Genomic DNA, 19,171 nt, shown 5'->3' with positions numbered 1-19,171 from the left:
TTTTTGACTGCTGTATATATATTTTGCCTGTTATATATTTTTTCATTTGAAAAATGTAAATATTCCCTTCAGATTTTAAAAAAACATTTAATTCTTGAAAAAGTTTTAGCTTCTATAATTGCTGGTTATGTTTAAGGGTGAGGTGCTAGTCTGAGTCAAAATACAAAAGTCTACCACTGATCACAAGAAACTTGCATTAGTAAGGCACACCTTAATGTTCTAGGAAATCTGTAACTGGAAGCTCATAACCCTAAATCTGTTGGGGATGTGAATGTGTCTCCAGTGGTTATAGCCTCTCATGATCATGACAGCTGAGGTCAGCTATGTGTGATAGAAAATCATTTGTCCAAGTGTCAATACAGGTGGTGAGACTTTAAGGCCTTGCTTAGATCAGCAGACTTTCTGTAGATACTTGATTTAAATTTATTTGATTTTTAAAGCAAATAGACCTGCCATTAGAGAAAAACTGTAAGAGGCTTTTTTAACAGCTGAAAATTAAATATAAACCACAACTTTTAAATAGCTAAAGATGATAGTCTAACTGTTTATTAAAGCAAAATAAAAAATTTGAGAATCAAAGCATCATTGAATTAATCCTAGGTTTTGCATTTTAAATTAATTTGATGTAGCTCTTTGTAATCAGACCTATCTAACGACAACAATGCCTGAATTATGTATTAGTTCCTTCTCCCAGTTGTCCATAGCTGAGAAAGCTCAATTGATACCCTTTCTTCATTAAGTCAAAGAAAATTTGTTCAGTTCCTAATATGGACAGGCTCCCAAAGTACTCTTTATTGTTGGAGCTGCTGCAGACAGCAACTGCCCCTCTCCTCTAAGATGGGGGTAAGATGGGGTAGTAGTGGAGCCTCCTGACTTTAGCAGCAGACTTAGCTGTGCCCTGACAATTCCCTGTGATTGCAGCTCCACTTTGCACCATCAATTATTAACTGGACATTCTTTCCTTACCCTCCTAGTTCTTTCTCTCCCTCTACCTTATTGATTAGAGTGAATTGTTTTTTTATTTTGGCTGCACTGAAGGCCATTTTGCTTGCATTTGTTTTGGCAGATGGCTATACCCAAAACCAGTGAGGCCAGTTCTGACCCCATGACAGTTTTTAGACCCTTTGCCTAGTAACATTTATATATACTTAATACTACAAAGTCACTTCTAGTCTAATAGGAAAATAATACTAAAGTAGTATGTGGTGTTTTTTAACTTGTCCTATTTTAATTCATCTCTCCTTAGCCTCTCAGTAGCCTTGAAAAACAACAGTCTCTAAAACATGGGAATCATGAAAACCAACACTTTAGGAAGTAGAAAAAGTTTGTAACTCTCCCAAAAGTCCCATCTTCATGGAATTGTTATTAGATGACCTGCATGGTAACTTCCTGGGAAAGCTCCATCCTCAAAGTTGATCTATTTGATCTGACTCAACTTTTTCTTTGTAAGACCATCTCTATCCCCAGGGCAATTGTCTAAAATAATTAACCGCAATTGTCATGGCTACCTTAGGCAGTAATATTAATAAGGGCAAATAAAAATTTGGCAAAAATATTTCAAAGAAAAATCTAGGAAATGAGACATTCATAGCAGAGTTTGAAAAGCTCTGATATATTTCTGGGGAATCTAGAAGGTCGAAAGCATGTGCAATAGAAATTACATGCCAGGAAAAGCCTATAAAGGGGCCCTAATTTATGCCTCTGACTGAACTTGAGGCTCTGAATGAGCTGGAAGTCAAGGCTAAGACAGAATTATAAATTATCAGGTTAGGGAAGATAGACCCTAAACCCAAAAAAGTCTCCAGGAAAGATCAGGAAACATACTTCAGAGGAGTCAAAGAAATTTATCTCATTATTCACTGGCAACTAAAATAACTAAGCAAAGACTAAAGTGGCCACACAATGGAAAGAATACAAACCTTACAGATTAATACAGAAATGTTAGTAAACAAACAAACAAAACAATAATAGTAACAACACAGCTGTAACAACAAACCTGGAAAGAAAGTAATAAGATTTCAGAAGTTGCCACATTGTATTTTTGAAGCTGTTGAGTTATAAATAAAAAATTAGGAGATATTCAAAGAAACAAAATATGGCCCATACATAGGGAAAAAGCTGTCAATGGAAACAGTCTCTGAATATGTCTAGATATGGGACTTGCTGTAAGAGAACTTTATGTTATTTATTATAATTTTATACAAATGGACTATATCAATAAAGGGACAGAGATTATAAAAAAGAAAAAAAAATTTGGAGTTGAAAACTGCAATAACTGAAGGAAAAATTCACTGAAGAGGCTCAACAAAAGAGATAAAATAATAAAAAATAAAACAGTGAAATAGAAGATAGGTTAAATGAGATTATTCACTCTGAGGAATAGGGAAAAAATGAAGAAAAATTAACAGAACTACAGAGGTCTGTGAGACACCATAAATGTTAAAAAAAATTTTAAATATATTTTTTACATCATTGTTCATTTTAAAACAATGTTTGCTTCCCCCCCTCAGGTACAGTCACCACAAAATTTCCTTCACCAATGTACCCATGCACCACCACCACAGTCCCCTGGAGACACCGTAAATCTTTCCAATGCATGTAATGAGAGTCCCAGAAGAAAATGAGAAAAAGGGACAAAGAAAATATTCAAAGAAATAATGGCTGTGAAACTTGCCAAATTTGATGAAAAACATTCATCTACATATCCATGAAGCTCAAGAATGTCCAGTGGGATAATAGGATCCAATAGAATTCAACAGCTGTACACATCATAATCAAACTACTTGAAAGACAAAGATAAAGATAAGCTTGACAGAATTAGAGAGCAGTGTCTCTCACATACAAGGGATCTTTAATAGAAGAATTATAGCTGGTTTCCATCAGAAATCTTGACGACCAAAACACAGTAAGATGACATATACAAACTCTGAAAAGAAAAAGAACATGAAATAAGAATTCTATATCCATTTGTCAACAAAATAAAAAAGACAATATGGCAGTCTCAGAGAAACACAAGCTAAAAGAAGTAATTATTAGCAGGTCTGCCTTACAAGAAATGCTAAAACAGTACAGTAGTCAAAAACTTGAATCCCTATGATGACATAAAGAACACTGGTGAAGGTAATAGTATAACTAATGTACAACTGCATAAAGCATATTTATAGAAGAACTGTGTTGGTTGGCTTATAAAATTTCACACTGTAATTTGCATGAAAATAATGAAGGAGGAGGGGATGGAAGTATATAGGAACAGAGTTTTTCATACTATTGAGATTATATTGGGATGAATCCAAACTACATTATCTTAAAGGAGTTGCAGTTGCCAGGGTGACCACTAAGAAAATAATGCAAAGAAATATAAAGAAACAAGATGTAGTGAAAAAATGTATGGTAGAAAATATGGTTCAGCAGAAAATATTTAACAGGAAATAAGGTAGTAAAGGAGGATTAGAAGTTCAAGTAAGATAAAATGTATAGGGCATAATTTAAAAAATAGGAGATAAAATTCTATTTTATCAATTATTATATTAACAGCAATTAAACATTTTAATTAGAGGTAAAGTTGGCAGAATGTGTAAAAAAGCATGATCCAAGTATATTATCTAAACAAGACATATTATCAGAGTCATGAAAAATATGGTCAATCTTGCTTTTGAATTGAGATGCAAATATATTGAAATGCCAGCAACTCAAAAGTGTACAAAAATGTAATGCCCTGTACCAAGCATAACTGCAGGTAGTTCTATTTTAGGTAAATAATTAGTTCAAAGTGATAGAGATTATAGAACAAAAATCCATGTATTATATTAATATAAAAAAGTAAATATTAAAATTCAGTTCCAATTCATGGCTAATTTTTTTTATCCAGCTAGAAACAGAAGGGAATGTTATTAAAAGGAGAAAGCATTTCTACCAAAAGCCCTGAAAAATAACTTATTCAGGCAACAAATTTTATTTTATGCCTGCATGTGTCAAATACTATACAGCAGTGAGAAGAGAATAAATACCCTGTCTTTATGGAGCTTACAAACTACCAGTTAAACACTTCTTTCATATTGGTGAGTATTTAGAAGTATTTTCATTAAATTCAGAAACAAGAAAGGATAATCACATCTTTTTTTTTTTTAATTAATTAATTTATTTATACAAGCACTGGGTATAGTCAGAAGCACGGGAGGGTGAGAGAATTCACCAGAGCCAGAGCGGGCAGCAGAGCAGGCAGAAGGACCGAAGTACACTGCTGAGGGGAGCAGCGGGCGGCAGGAGAGGTCTGCGCGCCATGTGGGACCCTCCTCCGGTGGCCGGGGAGCAGCCGGGGATCGAACCGGTGCTGCAGGGGCAGCTTCGCAGCCCAGCGCTCAACCGCTGCGCCACCGGGGAAGCCCCACATTTTCTTTTTAACCAATTAGAAAACCTAGTAGAAGAAAGACCCTGCTGAAAATAGTGTCAAAATTAAGAAATTCATTGGATTGGAACCAAAAAACACTTAGAATTTTTGTGGAGACACTGTTCATATTGTAATATTCATATTACAAAGAACACTTAGTAAATATGAATATGATGTGTAATATCATAATATCAATATCATAAAGATGCCAGTTTTTCAAAATGAGAAGTCAATTCTAAAATTAATAAAGAAGACTAAAGGTAGAGGAAAAGCAAGCCATATTTGAAGATGAGTTGGATTACCGGAGGTCAAGATTAATTAAAGTTATAGAAGTTAAAAATTTATATTTCGGGCCTCCCCGGTGGCGCAGCGGTTGAGCACTGGGATGCGAAGCTGCCAGCGGCCTCTGCGGCACCGGTTCAATCCCCGGCTTCTCCCCGGCCACCGGAGGAGGGTCCCACATGCAGCGCAGACCTCTCCTGCCGCCCGCTGCTCCCCTCAGCAGTGTCCTTCGGTCCTTCTGCCTGCTGTACTCCCCGTTCTGGCCCTGGTGAATTCCCTCACCCTCCCGCGCTTCTGACTGCACACAGTGCTTGTATAAATAAAAAAAATAAATAATAAATCTTAAAAAAATATATATTTCATCATAAGAATAAACTTAATAGTGTAGAGAATTATATATGTGATTGTATATGAATGATATAAATGACATAGATGATACATAAATGATATAGCTATAAGTGATATAAAAATATAAATTTGTAGTGTAATTATAATATTTAACCATGTAATTTTAGTATAAAAAACATAAATCTATGCAGATATAAATGATTTAGAATTCAAATATATATGTAAATGTATAGGGATTAGATATAAATGACATAGGTAATATATAAATGGAATATAATGACTGTAATATTATATACATTTGTAATATATAATCTAGCTATATAATTTAAGTATATGTAGATATATAGATAGCTTGTAAATGATAGAGATGGTGTTACAAGGGTGTAAGAAAATGAGTATTCAAAAAGTGGTGTTTGGTCAGTGGCTTTCCTTGGAAAAAATAAAATTAGGTACCAGCTTCACCCAAAACACAAATATGAACTGCAGAGACATTAAAGACTTAAATATGAAAAGATAAAACATGGCTAGAAGAAAATATTGAAGAGTATTTGTTGCCAATTACAGGAGAGATATTCTTAAATATGACACAAAAACACAAATCACTCTGTAGGTGATTTAGGGGGCGAATCCTATACCATCAAAACAGTAGTAAAGACAAAATAATGGTACTTCACCAATAATAAAAAAAAGTTAAAAAAAAAACACAAGTCAAAGCAAATGATGAGTGGGTGAGCTCAATAAGAATAGGAAGGGTAGTTTAGTAAATGAAGACCCAGTAGGCTTAATAACAAGAATTGTGATAGCAGATTAGCAAATGAGAACCAGTGAGCTAAAATAATAAAAAAATAAAAACCCAGAAGTCATATTAGGAAAAATGGACTAATTTGATGAAATGACCATTTATAAAATTATACATTAAAAGATATGATAAAAGAGAAGTTGCAGACCTAGGAGCAGATAGTTATGGTATATAGCCAACAAATGACTATTACCTAGAATATACAAAGAACTGCAAATCAATTTTTAGTAGAAATAATTATTTTTACTCTTTATTTTTTTTTATTTTATTCTTATCCAGGATATCTCTAAGCATCTAAACTAAGAAAAAGTATTTCTTTGTTTCTTGAATTCAATTCTTTAAAGATCAGTAAAAGTTAGTATTCAGTTTTTAGAAACACTGTTGTCATTTTAAACTCAGAGTATGGAAACTGGAAATCTTTTTATTATATGCATTTGTCTGAAAATGCAAATTTTAGTTAAGGTAGACCTAGATGCTTCCTGTAAGAAGAATTATGTGATGTATAAACATATCTTACATGTGTTGTGATTAACTTAATTGTCTGCATCTTGGTACATTTATCCTCCAGCTATTAGGTTTAATTACACTGGTAATTAAACAGAACAAAATATCATATCATTAGTTGGTTTTATAAGGTCTTGAAAGCTTTTTCTAAGAACTCTAGTATTGATTACAAGCTATTACCACTATGATTGGTGCTCTTAGGATCATTTCTGGTCACTGAGTTGTCAGGTATACATTCGCTAATCACTTGGAATTTGAACTCAGAATGCACTGATGTGCATTTTGAATTGGTCTTACTCTCAAATTTGTTCTGATTCAAATGAGAATTGTAGACCCTAAAAAAAAACCAAAAAAACAAAAACCAGCAAACTCCTTTTGCCTTTGTTGTCTGTGGTTATGAAATTAACAGAAAAAGGCAACACTGAGCTGTGTCTTCCAATGATTCTTGAGACTTGCTGTTTTAGCTCATCTTATAAATTTTTTTGTGGTGTGACCATCGGTGTGAGGATAAAAACATGCTTATTGAAAAACACTCTGGAACTAATTGTGACCACAATCCAGAATGTGTACAATTGTGAAGAAGGTGCGCATTTTTTCAGCAAAGTGCCATCCCATTTATATGTCTTTACTTCTCCCACTGACACTTGCTTCTTATTCCATCTTGATATTCATACTTTTTATCAATCCCTGATTTTTTTCTCCAGAGAATTAGAACCAATATGTAGAACTCCCAGGAACTACTTCTATGTGATGCCCATAAATTTCACAACACCTTTGTTTGTAAGCTCTATTATTACAGTTTTGCAGATAAGCAAACTGAGACTTATAAAATATTTTAAGAGAAACTAAGTAAAAGTGTCATGTTTGGTATTTAAATATAGTTATTTCTGATTCTGAAATTATTAACCATTGTTTTTCTTTACAGTGTTGCCTCTCAAATGTTTGTCTATGTTTTTATTGAAATTAAATGGACCTCTTGTATCTATCCCATAAAAAATGGGGTTATTTTTAATAAGGAGCTTGGATACTGCATCCATATGAAAATCCTGATGGAACTGTGACAGAACCCTCCTTAATTTAGAAGTTAAGAAAGGTAGGTGTTATTTTATATTTTATTTTGTTATTTTTTAAAAAGACTTATTTATTTTTATACAAGAACTGGGGTACAGGCCAGATGCGCGGGAGGGTGAGAGGATTCACCAGAGATGGAGTGGGGAACAGAACAGGCAGACTGACTGAAATACACTGCTGAGGGGAGCAGCGGGCAAGATAGGAGAGGTCTGCTTCACCATGTGGAATTCTCGCCAGCCGGCCGGGATCAAACCCAAGCTGCAGAGGCTGTGGGCGCTCAACCTCCTGCGCCACCAGGGAGGCCTGGTGTTATTTTTTAAAAGGACTGAAGGGCAACTGAAAGCAAAGTGAAAGAGAATACTTTTTAGGATTCACAAAATGATGAATGTTCAGCTACATTTTGTAGCTGAATTGATCTATATATAGTAGATCAACTCTTTGTTATTCACCAGCCTTTGCATCAGATTTATTTAAATACACCAGATCTCAGCTTTGCTACAAAATATATAAATGAGTTGTCATGCTTATGTTTGAATATTAAGGAGCACCCTAAATATCACCTTCCTAATCCATTTTCCTGTGGGGAGACTTTGCCGTGAATTTACTCCTAAAATTTAACACTAGCTTGTGCCTCTAGCTGCTAAAAGACAAATATTTTCTTTAAATTGTTTTATTTTGAAATAATTTTAGATTTATAGAAGAGGCTACTATAGAAAGTTTTCATCTACCTTTCATTCCACTGTCCTCTAATGTTATTATAGGTGGAAGCAAAAACATTTTTTTTAAGATTTATTTATTTATGATTACAAGAACTGGGATACAGGCCAGAGGTTTGGGAGGTGAGAGGAATCACCAGAGACAGAGTGGGGAACAGAACAAGCAGATAGACCAAAGTACATGGCTGAGGAGAGCAGCGGGCAAGTCAGGAGAGGTCTGCTGCGCCATGTGGGTAGCTCCCTGGCTGGGGTTTGAACTTGTGCTGCAGAGGCTGCAGACAGCTTCATAAGTGCTGTACTCCTTGCACCACCAGGGAGGCCCCATGGAAGAGAAATTTTATTAATGAACCTTTCTAAATCCCACAGACAAAAAGGAATTGCTACACCTCTCCAGGAGGAAACAACATTGAATGATATGAATCTCGCTTCCTAGTTACTCCATTATTTACTTCTCTGAAAGGTAAGATTAAGGAGAATTTTATTGCTGTACAAGACAACAGTCTCTTGTTCCTTCCTCAACATGTCTCCAAGTAGCGCCTGCTCTCCTCTCTCCTAACTGTACCATAAACCAAACTGTCTAGAAGAGCTTCCGTCTCAGCAAGGGGAAGCCAATAGTCCTCCAGGACCTCTTCCTGCATGCAGATGGATGAGTCAGTTCATGTTATCTGGTAAAGAGCAGAAAAACCCACTCTGATCATTTTTAGGATGAAAAAGTTATTATATTGAGATTCCCAAATCTGCTTATTACCTGTATGTATTTTTCATTCTATTTAGGCTGCAGAGGTGATGGGGTTGCCATCAGCACCTTAAAGAACCTCCAGCAGAATAGAAGTTGGGTTTTGGCATGGTGTTATGAAAAGGGAACTAAATTGCTAAAAATCATCTTCTTTTAAAGATATCATGAAAAACACTTTCTATAAAATAAATCACTTTACCATCATGTTGCTTAGGCAATAGTTTAGTAGTCATAGATGTTGATGTGTGTGTATGTATATACATATATATTCTGACAACTCTTTTATGTGTTCATTTGGGTATGTACACATACATAAACTTATAAAAACACATGTACAATGTTTATGCATGAATATATGGCACACAGGTTAGAATATGTATTTGAATATATACTCATTAACACATGCATCATATACATGACCATATATCTACATACGTATTCCAGCCTGTATGCCATGTATTAGTCTGAATAGGGAAGGTTGCAATGTACTGGCAATCTCAAAATCTTTGTAGCTTAACCCAGTGAAAACTTACTTCCTGTTCAAGTTACATGTACATTGCTGGTTGATATGGGACTCAACTCCATAGTCACTCAGATACCGAGGCCGGTGGGGCCTCTGTCTATTAGGTGGTACTGTACCATGGAGAACATGAGGTCTCAGCATTCACAAGGAACAACACCCTGGACAACTAAAAATGAGACTTCCACAAGCTCAGCTACCCATAATTTTCAATTGCAATTTGCTAGCCAGGATAAGGGATTTACTAAACTTCAAAGAAGAAAATGATGACATTTTCTAGGTGTACAGTAGGAAAGGGAAGAAGTTATTGGTCAACAATTGTGTGTAATGTTGACAACATGGCAAACTCTACTTATTGGGAGAAAAAAATTCAAAGAAGTATTCCTCTGTGTGTACATCAAAGTAAATAACACTAATGTCTGTAACGAACAACTTCAAATTCCAGGGACCACATATGAAAGTTTACTGTTTGCTCCATGGACAGCATAATGCAACTGTAGAGGGTCCCTGCCCCAGGCAGTCAGACGGGGACAGTAAGGTCTGACATTTTGTGACACACAATAAACATCAAAAAATGGCAACAGTAAAGAGGAGAAAATATTTTCCTTTTAGATTCAGAATGTATGAGAGAGAACATGGTCCATCCAACGGGGCTGTTCCACAGGTTTGGCCCTTAAGTCAGTTGAGCAGCACTGACAGGAACCACAAAGTCACCGATGCTTTCAGTGCTTCAAAGCACTACAAATGGCTTTTTTTTTTTTAAAAAAAAAAAGAGATTTATTTATTTATGCATACAAGAGCTGGGGTGTAGGTCAGAGGTGCAGGGGGTAAAAAAATTCACCAGAGACAGAGTGGGGAGCAGAACAGGCAGATTTACTGAAATACACTGCTGAGGGGAGCAGCGGGTGAGGCAGGAGAGGTCTGCTGTGCCATGTGTGTTGCTCCCTGGTGGGGGATCAAACTCATGCTTCAGTGGCTGGATAGCTTCATAGTGCTGAGACTTAATCCCTTGTACCACTAGGAAGGCCCTACAAATGGCTTTTGAGTAAGAAATCATCTGCTATATATACAGCTTTTTGGAAGAAAAACTTAGTCATCCTGGCTTGTCTAAATAAGGCAAGGTCTGTCATAAAAAGGGCAGTTTGAAGAGTTTTATAAAAGAAAAAAATGAAGTGTGTTTCCTCAGCTTTCCTTCTTCCTTATCCTCTTAACACACCTTGCTTATTTTAAAACCTTTCAGTCAGTTCAGTACATAAAATTTACTTCTGATTATGGTTGTGGACATTTGGTATTTCCTGTGTCCTTGATTTCTGTGGTCTAATTACTCTGTATCAGCAGCTTGAGGTTTGGGGTTATTTGTCTTTCCTTTTCTTAAATAAACAAATGAAAGTTAGTTTATCGTATCACTGTTCAGATTTTTCTATAACTTGTTTCAAAATGAGCCAAGGTTCTTAAAACTTCACCCAAAATTCATTTGACATTATGTGGGTCATTTAAATATGCTGCAGACCTCAAAATAATAAGTACAGATCTCTTTCAGAGCGAATTATCCTTGTAGTTAAAGACTGCTTGGAGAGAGTCCTGAACTCATGGGAGGAATCATTGATTTTATTTTGGATCTGCAATTAAGGAGCTCTGTGACCTTGGGCAACAGTAAGATGACTCTCAATTATAAGGCTCTGTGAGTTGTTGACTTGATTGGCTGTATCAACCTCTACTGTGGCTTTATGGCTTTTGGATTTTCACCATGTAATCAGAGCCATGCATGCAAAGTAGTTGACCGGTAATCTGGATCCATATTTTTCATTGCCTTTCCAGTTAGTTGAATTTAATTGCTGCGCAAAGGTTCATGACTAAAATCATCTGATGACAGGTCCTTGCTTGGCTCCCTTCTCAGCACTGTATGTTCACCTTCCTGTGGTTAATTGCAAGTTAGAAATCAGGGTACTGGAACAGGAACAGACCCTGGGGTTGCATTTAATAGCCTGTTTATACAAATGACCAATGTGTAGGCAGAAGAAAAGATGTCTGGAAACAATGATCATCTAATTGGAAAAAAAAAGACATTATATCTAATATAATGCCAAATAAAGGCATTGATGAAATAGTATAAAAGTTTATCGAAAATTCCTTGGCCCCAAATGAAACACCTGAGCTGTTCAATTATTTGATGTCACATGGTCTGATGGCCTAATGTGCTAGATGGACCTAGCAAGACAGATGAAACTTCAGATGGTATATTCTGTTTTTCTGGTATATTCTCTGCTATCATTTAGTTTTGGATTAAGCATACATTATCTGACTTCTCTGAACCAATTTACATCTTTTTTAGAGTTACCGGGGTTAAATTATTTGTCTTCAAAATTACTTTTAGCACTAACCATTCAGTATGTTTCTCAGTATGTGTTACTCATGTCATCAAAATCCTTGGTGCACACAGCTTATGATCTTTTCAAATTGGTGTTACACCTCTACATAGAACTGCCCATCTTTGCTCATCTATGATTTAACACCATTCTACCGCTTACGGTCTTAGATTTTGATTTCTTCTCAACTTCTGCATGATTTTATGCAAAATTTTCACCTATATAATCTTCTATGGTACATTCAAGGTCAGCTTGCTCAGTCCTTGTTTGTGTTCCCAGTCACACTCTTATGTAAAAATGTTAGAATGAATCATGAATAATTTGATAGGTTTTTTTGCTACCTGGGTGCCCTGCCTCAAAGTGAGTCATTTGTATTTTGAGCACTTCATATTGTTGCACAATTAAAACATATTTTGAAGGGTATAACTTATTTACCAGGATGCTTGAGTTAATCCTCTTCCCTCACATCATTACATAAAATGATTATGTTTCTTGTACCCTGTGTATTCAAATAAGGTAATGCCTGTGTTAATGATGAGGTAGAAATAACAGGTCCAGCACTTATCTATGACATCTTTCTTCTGTGCAGTCTGTCAAATCCTTATCAGGATTTCATTATCCAGAGACTAGACAAAGGCAGACTTAATGGATAAATACACTGTTATAGGGCAAGAACTGAAACTAGCATTACATAAAGCTTTCACATAATGCCTGGTTGTTCAGGCATATACAACATCTTGAGTAAGATGACTGAGTTCAGCAGTTGCATAAAATCAGACAGATATGTCCTAAAGTATACATAATAGAGAGATTTAAGGGGGAAGATCATTTATTTTAACTACTAGAGGTAGAGGAGAGAGGTCAGGTAAAAATAGAACATATCTGAATTCTTGCTTACTTACCAAAAAATTAATATGATTTCTATAAACTTAGTTTCTTTGTGTTTACAACATGCATTCCTCTTTAATTCATGTCTCATTGGTTTGCATTCCTTCAAATAACTCCACTATGAAGTTATTTTAGATTTGACTCCATAGAAATTATCTGAGCAGTGTAGCTCTACCCACTGGTGAGTTACAACTGAGTTGTATTGTATTGTTATTTTATTACAACATGATGACTATTATTTTAGCATTAATTTCAATGTCAACATTCAAACTTAAAATGGTCCAGTGAACATAGATATTTATCATGATATGTATCAGAATGCTGGGGCAGTAGTTAGTATTGTCTACATAGTCTTGATCTTCCGGATATATAACATCACCAGTTATAGAAAAAAATCCTATGTCAGTATATTTGATTGTCAGGCTCAGAAAAAAAAAATAATGTACTCCTCCCAATACAAGGTAATTCCCAGTCTTCTTGGGAAGTTGTCTTGTACCTGAGCCAATTTTTTCATCTGTTCCATTATGCATTTTGTAGTTCCTACACTTCTGACTCTGGGGAATGTGGAAATGAAGGCTAAACACTATTTAATTCACAGCTGTGTCCTAAGCACCCATTTCTTGGTAGTTAAGTAACTTGGAAGTTAGGTAACAACAACTATCTTTGAATGAATGAACACAGGTATTTCAGACTAACTCAGACAGCAGAACATACTTAGGGGTGCGCTATGATCTCAGTTTATCTTTTATAGAGTACACATTCTACTATGAAAGACAGAGTAAATAATAAACAAAAAAGTAAATATAATGAGTGATAAATGTGTTTTAAAAAGAGTATGGTAATGAGAATCAGTAGTGTAATAATGAGAGAGCAGTGAGGAAGGACATGTACAGTTTGCAATTTTAAATGAGGTTGTCAGGATAAGCCACAACTAGAAAGAGACATTCAAACACAGAGTTGAAGGGGGTAAAATGTACATAATTGGAAGAACATTCAGAAAGAGGGAATAGCAAGATCCATTACCCTAAGACCAAAGAATACCTGCTTTGCTGGCGCTACAACAAGGATAGTTGGTATAGATGGAGTGAATTTATCCCTAACAAGAACATGTGAATGTCTTCTAATGCCCAATTCAATTTCCATGGCTATAAGGATTAGGTGTAATTAGTGTACAATATGATGAAAAAGAAACCAATAAATATTGGGTACCTAGTATTTTCCCATGCCTTTATATATTTTCTTATTTCATCTTTATGTCAATCTTTTATTATAATTACTATTTTAAAAATTAGGGTAACAACACATAGATAAATTATAAGACCAATACTACAAAGCCATTAAGTGTGGAACTGAGATTTGATCCCTTCGAGTCTTGAACTCTTTTGGCTATGCCATCCAATGTCACTGGTATTCACTTCTTTGAGGTCCAATTTTTAAACATAGCAGATAAATAGTACTAAGTATGTACTAGTAGTGTTATATTGGTAATAGAGGGGTGTGACTCTCTTATTTTTTTATTGTTGTAATTAAAGCACCCTACCATTATTTTTCTAATGCATATTCCTATAAAAAATTTTTCTTTATGAAATACATACTTAGGCTCTTCATTCTCCTTGGTCTAGTGTCAAATATTGAAATAATACTTCTATTTAAGAACTTTAGTAAAAAGAGCACAAAATTGGTGACTTTGCTCATGAAACCAAACAGATGCCTATGTTTAAAAGCAAAATTGAAAATAATGGAAAGTTTAAACTGGAATCCAAATAAATAACCCTAAGCATTTGGAAATGTTTTTATTTCTCTTTTCTAAGAGAAAAGACAAAGAGAAATAAAAACAAAACAAAGAAAAATCTAGTTTGATATTTCAATTAAAGCTGTTGCATTAACTAGATATCAATAACTGACATTGATGTTAAAAACGGTCATTGTTGGGCCTCCCCGGTGGCGCAGCGGTTGAGCACTGGGTTGCGAAGCTACCCGCAGCCTCTGCAGCGCCGGTTCAATCCCCGGCTGCTCACCGGCCTAGGTGAGGGTCCCACATGGCGCGCAGACCTCTCCTGCTGCCCGCTGCTCCCCTCAGCAGTGTACTTCGGTCATTCTGCCTGCTCTGCTCCCTGCTCTGGCTCTGGTGAATTCTCTCACCCTCCCGCGCTTCTGACTGTACCCAGTGCTTGTATAAATAAATAAATCTTAAAAAAAACAAAACAAAAAAACTGTCATTGTTTCAGACTCACAAAATTATAGGCTTTTCCAGAGAAATTTACACACTAATACCAATGTTGTGTGTAGATGCAATTTAACATTATGGTGTAGTATATCCTAGAAACTCATTGTAACATTTACCCATTTCAGTAAATTGACATTATCATTTCAGTTTTATTTTGCTGTAACAATCAGTGTTCGGCCTGTATTTATAAAATTATTAGACTTTTTCTGATTTCTATCATGCATATTAGCACCCATTGCCACTTACCATTTTGTTTACTAAACTTAGCAGACTTGCAAAATCCTGAAAAAAAAAAAAAAAAAAAGAAAGTTCCACGAAGTGGAAAGTGGTAAGAGATGCTAAAAAAGGAAAGACCCTAGTTGAACTTAAAATAATATACAGACTATGACTGTGTCTGACAACCAGGTTATCCATAAATGTAGAACACTACTACTCTTAATATTTGTGGCACGAATGTGAATACTTTGGAAGGAATGGATGTCCCATGAATAAACCTGAATAGTGACCATGGGGATGAGGGGTGAGTAGAAGTGAGATATGAGAAATTAAGAACGTAGTATGTGGGCCTCCCTGGTGGCGCAGGCGGTTGAGCGCCACACTGTGAAGCTGTCTGCAGCCTCTGCAGCATGGGTTCGATCCCTGCCAGCCATCGAGAATCCCACATGGCGCAGCAGACCTCTCCTGTCTCGCCTGCTCTCTGCCTGTTCTGTTCCCCACTCTGTCTTTGGTGAATCCTCTCACTCTCCTGTGGATCTGGCCTGTACCCCAACTCTTGTATAAACAAATCTTTTTTTTTTTTTTTTTAAAGAATGTAGTATGCTGCCTATTTTCCAAGATATTTCCATGGACGAAGTCTGAACTGTAGGATGAGAAGGAATTATTGAGATGGAGGTAGGTACAGGCAGAGGTGGAAAGAGAAGTTGGGTTGGGGAGGGAAAAAGGGAGAGAGAGATAGAGACATCTTCATGAAAAAGTTCATGAAAACTGATTGCATTTGTTAAGCACCAAGAGTATTATATTCCATAAAATGTTTTAAAACCCTCACAAACCATCAAGAAATTGACCTATAACTCAGGAGAAATTATCAGTTTTAGGAAAAAAAAGGTCAATCAGAAGAAAACCATTTGTCAATAAGACTTGGAAAGATTTTCACCTCACATTTCTTTCCTTTTTTTTTTTTTTTTTTTTTTTTTAAAGATTTATTTATTTATTTATTTATACAAGCACTGGGTAAAGTCAGAAGCACTGGAGGGTGAGAGAATTCACCAGAAGAGCAGGGAACAGAACAGGCAGACTGACAAAATACACTGCTGAGGGGAGCAGCAGGCGTGGCAGGGTCTCGCGCCATGTGGGACCCTCGCTGGTGGCCGGGGACCAAATCGGTGCTGCAGAGGCTGCGGTCAGCTTCGCAGCCCAGCGCTCAACTGCTGCGCCACCAAGGGAGGCCTTCACCTCACATTTCAATTAGGAAAATGTAAAATAATAAATTTTAACAGTGAGATACCATTCCATACCTACAGGATGTAAAAAATTAAACCGTCAAAATGTTGATGTAGGTAGGTGGGAGAATTCTTAAAGTCTCATATGAATTGGCTTAGGATTCACATGTCCTTTGACTCAGCCCTTTCACTCCTAGTTATTCATCTTAAGGAAACTCATGCAAATGTGCACAAATCAACTCTTAATATGAGTATCTGTTTTTGGTAGTGTTACTTATGGTGAAACTGAAAATAATTTTCCCTTGGCAGTGGATTGAACAAACAAAATATGCTTTTTTCGAATTGTGAAATACTCTACCACAGTTACAATTAATAATCTAGAAATTGATGTTCCCATATGGATTAACATAATTTTAAGTGAAGAACATCATGTAGCAAATCATATATAGAACATGAAGACAAATATATAAATATTTTAAAATCAAAAGACAGTAAGATACAAATTTAATTGTGCATATACATGGTGCAGTAAGTACAAAAACATGCATGGAAACAGGACATAATCAGCTTCTGGATAGGGTTTACCTTTTGGGATGAGCATAAACCAGGAAATAAAAGGGAATGTGCTGGGAGGTGGGGTGTTTTGTGGTTTTTCTTTTCTTTTTTTTTTTTTTTTTTAAATTAATTAATTAGTTTGCTTATTTATTTATTTATACAAGCACCGGGTACAGTCAGAAGCGCGCGAAGGTGAGAGAATTCACCAGAGCCAGAGCGGGGAGCAGAGCAGGCAGAAGGACCGAAGTACACTGCTGAGGGGAGCAGCGGGTGGCAGGAGAGGTCTGCGCACCATGTGGGACCCTCCTCCGGTGGCCGGGAGCAGCCGGGGATTGAACCAGTGCTGCAGAGGCTGTGGGCAGCTTCGCAACCCAGCGCTCAACCGCTGCGCCACCGGGGAGGCCCGGTTTTTCTTTTCTTTAATTAAAAAATAGTTGAGGAACTCCAGTGATGTGATCTTGGCATCAAGGTAGGGTTTTAATCTCCAAAAAATTCCTCCTGAAAAATAAACAAGCCAATTAGGATAACAAATGAGAAATCCACTGATAACATCTTAAATAAAGCTAGAAGGTGAGGAATTTCCATAAACTACAGGTTATGAACATGGGTATTAAGTCAACTATAGTAGTAGAAAAGGAACAAGAGAAAAGTTGAATGGAAGCAATAGAGAAAAACGAATGAGGACAATCTACGTATCCCCCTCAACAAATAGCTGCCTTTGAGGGGAAAGTCCCCTCTGCACCTGGGGTGGAAACATGGAAAGATATTGGTGAGAATGACCAGTGAAATGAGATAAGGTCCCAAAGTTTCCAATTTACAAATAAATTAAAAAAGAGCTCCAGAGACATGAAAAAAAAATCAAGGTTCTCAGCTAATTTCAGTTTATAATCAGATGATCATATAAGAAAGCCAATAATTAACTACCATTTACAAGTTAAATGAAAGAATAAGAAAGCAAAGAGAAATCCAGAATGTGAGAATACTATAGATGACTGTATATCTTAGAATAGTCTCTTTAATTTTGTATCTACATCAAAATTCTCATAGCTTTTTCAGAGAAAAAGAAATTTGAGGGCCTCCCTGGTGGCACAAAGGGTTAAGCACAGCACTATGAAGCAATCCACAGCCTCCACAGCCTCCCAGCCAGCCAGGGAGATACCCACATGGCACAGCAGACCTCTCCTGTTGCGCCCACTGCTCCCCTCAGCAGTGTGTTTCAGTCAGTCTGCCTGTTCTGTTCCCCACTTTGTCTCTGGTGAATCCTCTCACACACACAACCCCACTACCCCTACACCTCTGGCCTGTACCCCAGCTCCTCTATGCATACATAAATAAATCTTAAAAAAAATAAGTCTTTAAAAGAAAGAAATTTGAAACAAATAAGACAAATTCTTTAAGTTTTCTTTCTGTTTATTCAGAGATGTGAGAAATTAAATGTTTCTGTGTTTGGCATATTTCATAATGGAGAAAAAGAAATAGTTACACAAAACAGGCAGCATTGGACCTTAACATTACCCAATTTGAATCTCTGTGTTCTGGTTCCAAGTTATTGTAGGGAAGGAACCCATATTAGTCCCATCAATTTTCATTTGTGGAAAAGGTCACATTCAAATAGGCCTGCATGACAAATAAGAGGTCATTCTTGGTTTTATAGAAACTCTAAAAATGTTTGCTGCATGTCAGAAGGGCAGGAAGGATTTTCACTGTAGATTTAAAAAATTAGACACAGCTGGAGAAAAAGGTCTGGCTAGATTTGGCTTTCATAGTTTCATGCCACTAATAGATCCTGAGACTCCTTTTTCACTTCCTTGTTTTTTTTTTTTTTTTTTTCACTTTCCCAAAAGAAAGAAATGAGTGCAGCAGCAGGTATCAGCAGATATGTCCTGATAGCTGAAGATCACAAATAAGATAAGTAACTTTTTTCTAATAAATGCTAAAATATTGTCAGATATATTCATGACCCAGCCAAGATGACTCAGGAGTTTTTATACAATGCTGTTACTGAAGACAAAGAACAGCAAAACTTTGATAATAACATCAACATCAAAACAGAACCTGCATTCCAAATCAAATAGGTCAGAAAGAATTATCAAAAACACCCAAGAAATTACTGAGGAAATCTGTTCTATTATTTTATACCAGCTCTTTGTTTTTGTGTTTTTATGCTTTCTGTTGGTAGAGTAAGTTTCTAAATATGACCTGTAAGATTTTTTTAAAAGCTCATTCTTGAATGTTTATTTTGAAATAATTATAGATTTAAAAGAAGTTGTAATAATGGAAAGTTCCAGGATATTCTTCAGCCACTTCTCCCAAAGGTTAGGTTATATCTTGCA

The 19,171-nt window shown here is 36.1% G+C and overlaps 1 protein-coding gene and 1 long non-coding RNA gene across 4 annotated transcripts in view; one reads left to right on the top strand and one right to left on the bottom strand.

Moving 5' to 3' along the window:
* PTGER3 (prostaglandin E receptor 3) overlaps positions 1-19,171 on the bottom strand; it is a 243,359-nt gene that overhangs the window by 42,020 nt on the left and 182,168 nt on the right. Inside the window, exon 4 of one of the 3 annotated variants that reach the window (XM_054691020.1) lies at positions 17,067-17,336. The exons of the other annotated variants lie outside the window; for them this stretch is intronic. Within the exon in view, the coding sequence (XP_054546995.1) occupies positions 17,303-17,336 (34 nt within the window). The 3' untranslated portion in view covers positions 17,067-17,302. Of the gene's footprint in view, positions 1-17,066; positions 17,337-19,171 lie in introns of those variants that run through there. 3 annotated transcript variants of the gene reach the window in all.
* On the top strand, positions 2,478-18,975 carry LOC119235925 (uncharacterized). The gene is made up of 6 exons (XR_005122949.2): positions 2,478-3,120; positions 3,869-4,058; positions 7,246-7,413; positions 8,474-8,567; positions 15,653-15,735; positions 18,683-18,975. It is a non-coding gene; the product is annotated as an uncharacterized LOC119235925 (long non-coding RNA).

The sequence above is a fragment of the Talpa occidentalis genome, unplaced genomic scaffold (genome assembly GCF_014898055.3).
Source record: "Talpa occidentalis isolate TD23 unplaced genomic scaffold, MPIMG_talOcc4v2.1 talOcc4.9, whole genome shotgun sequence".
Lineage (NCBI taxonomy): Eukaryota > Metazoa > Chordata > Mammalia > Eulipotyphla > Talpidae > Talpa > Talpa occidentalis.
This window is presented reverse-complemented; position numbering and strand designations above follow the sequence as displayed.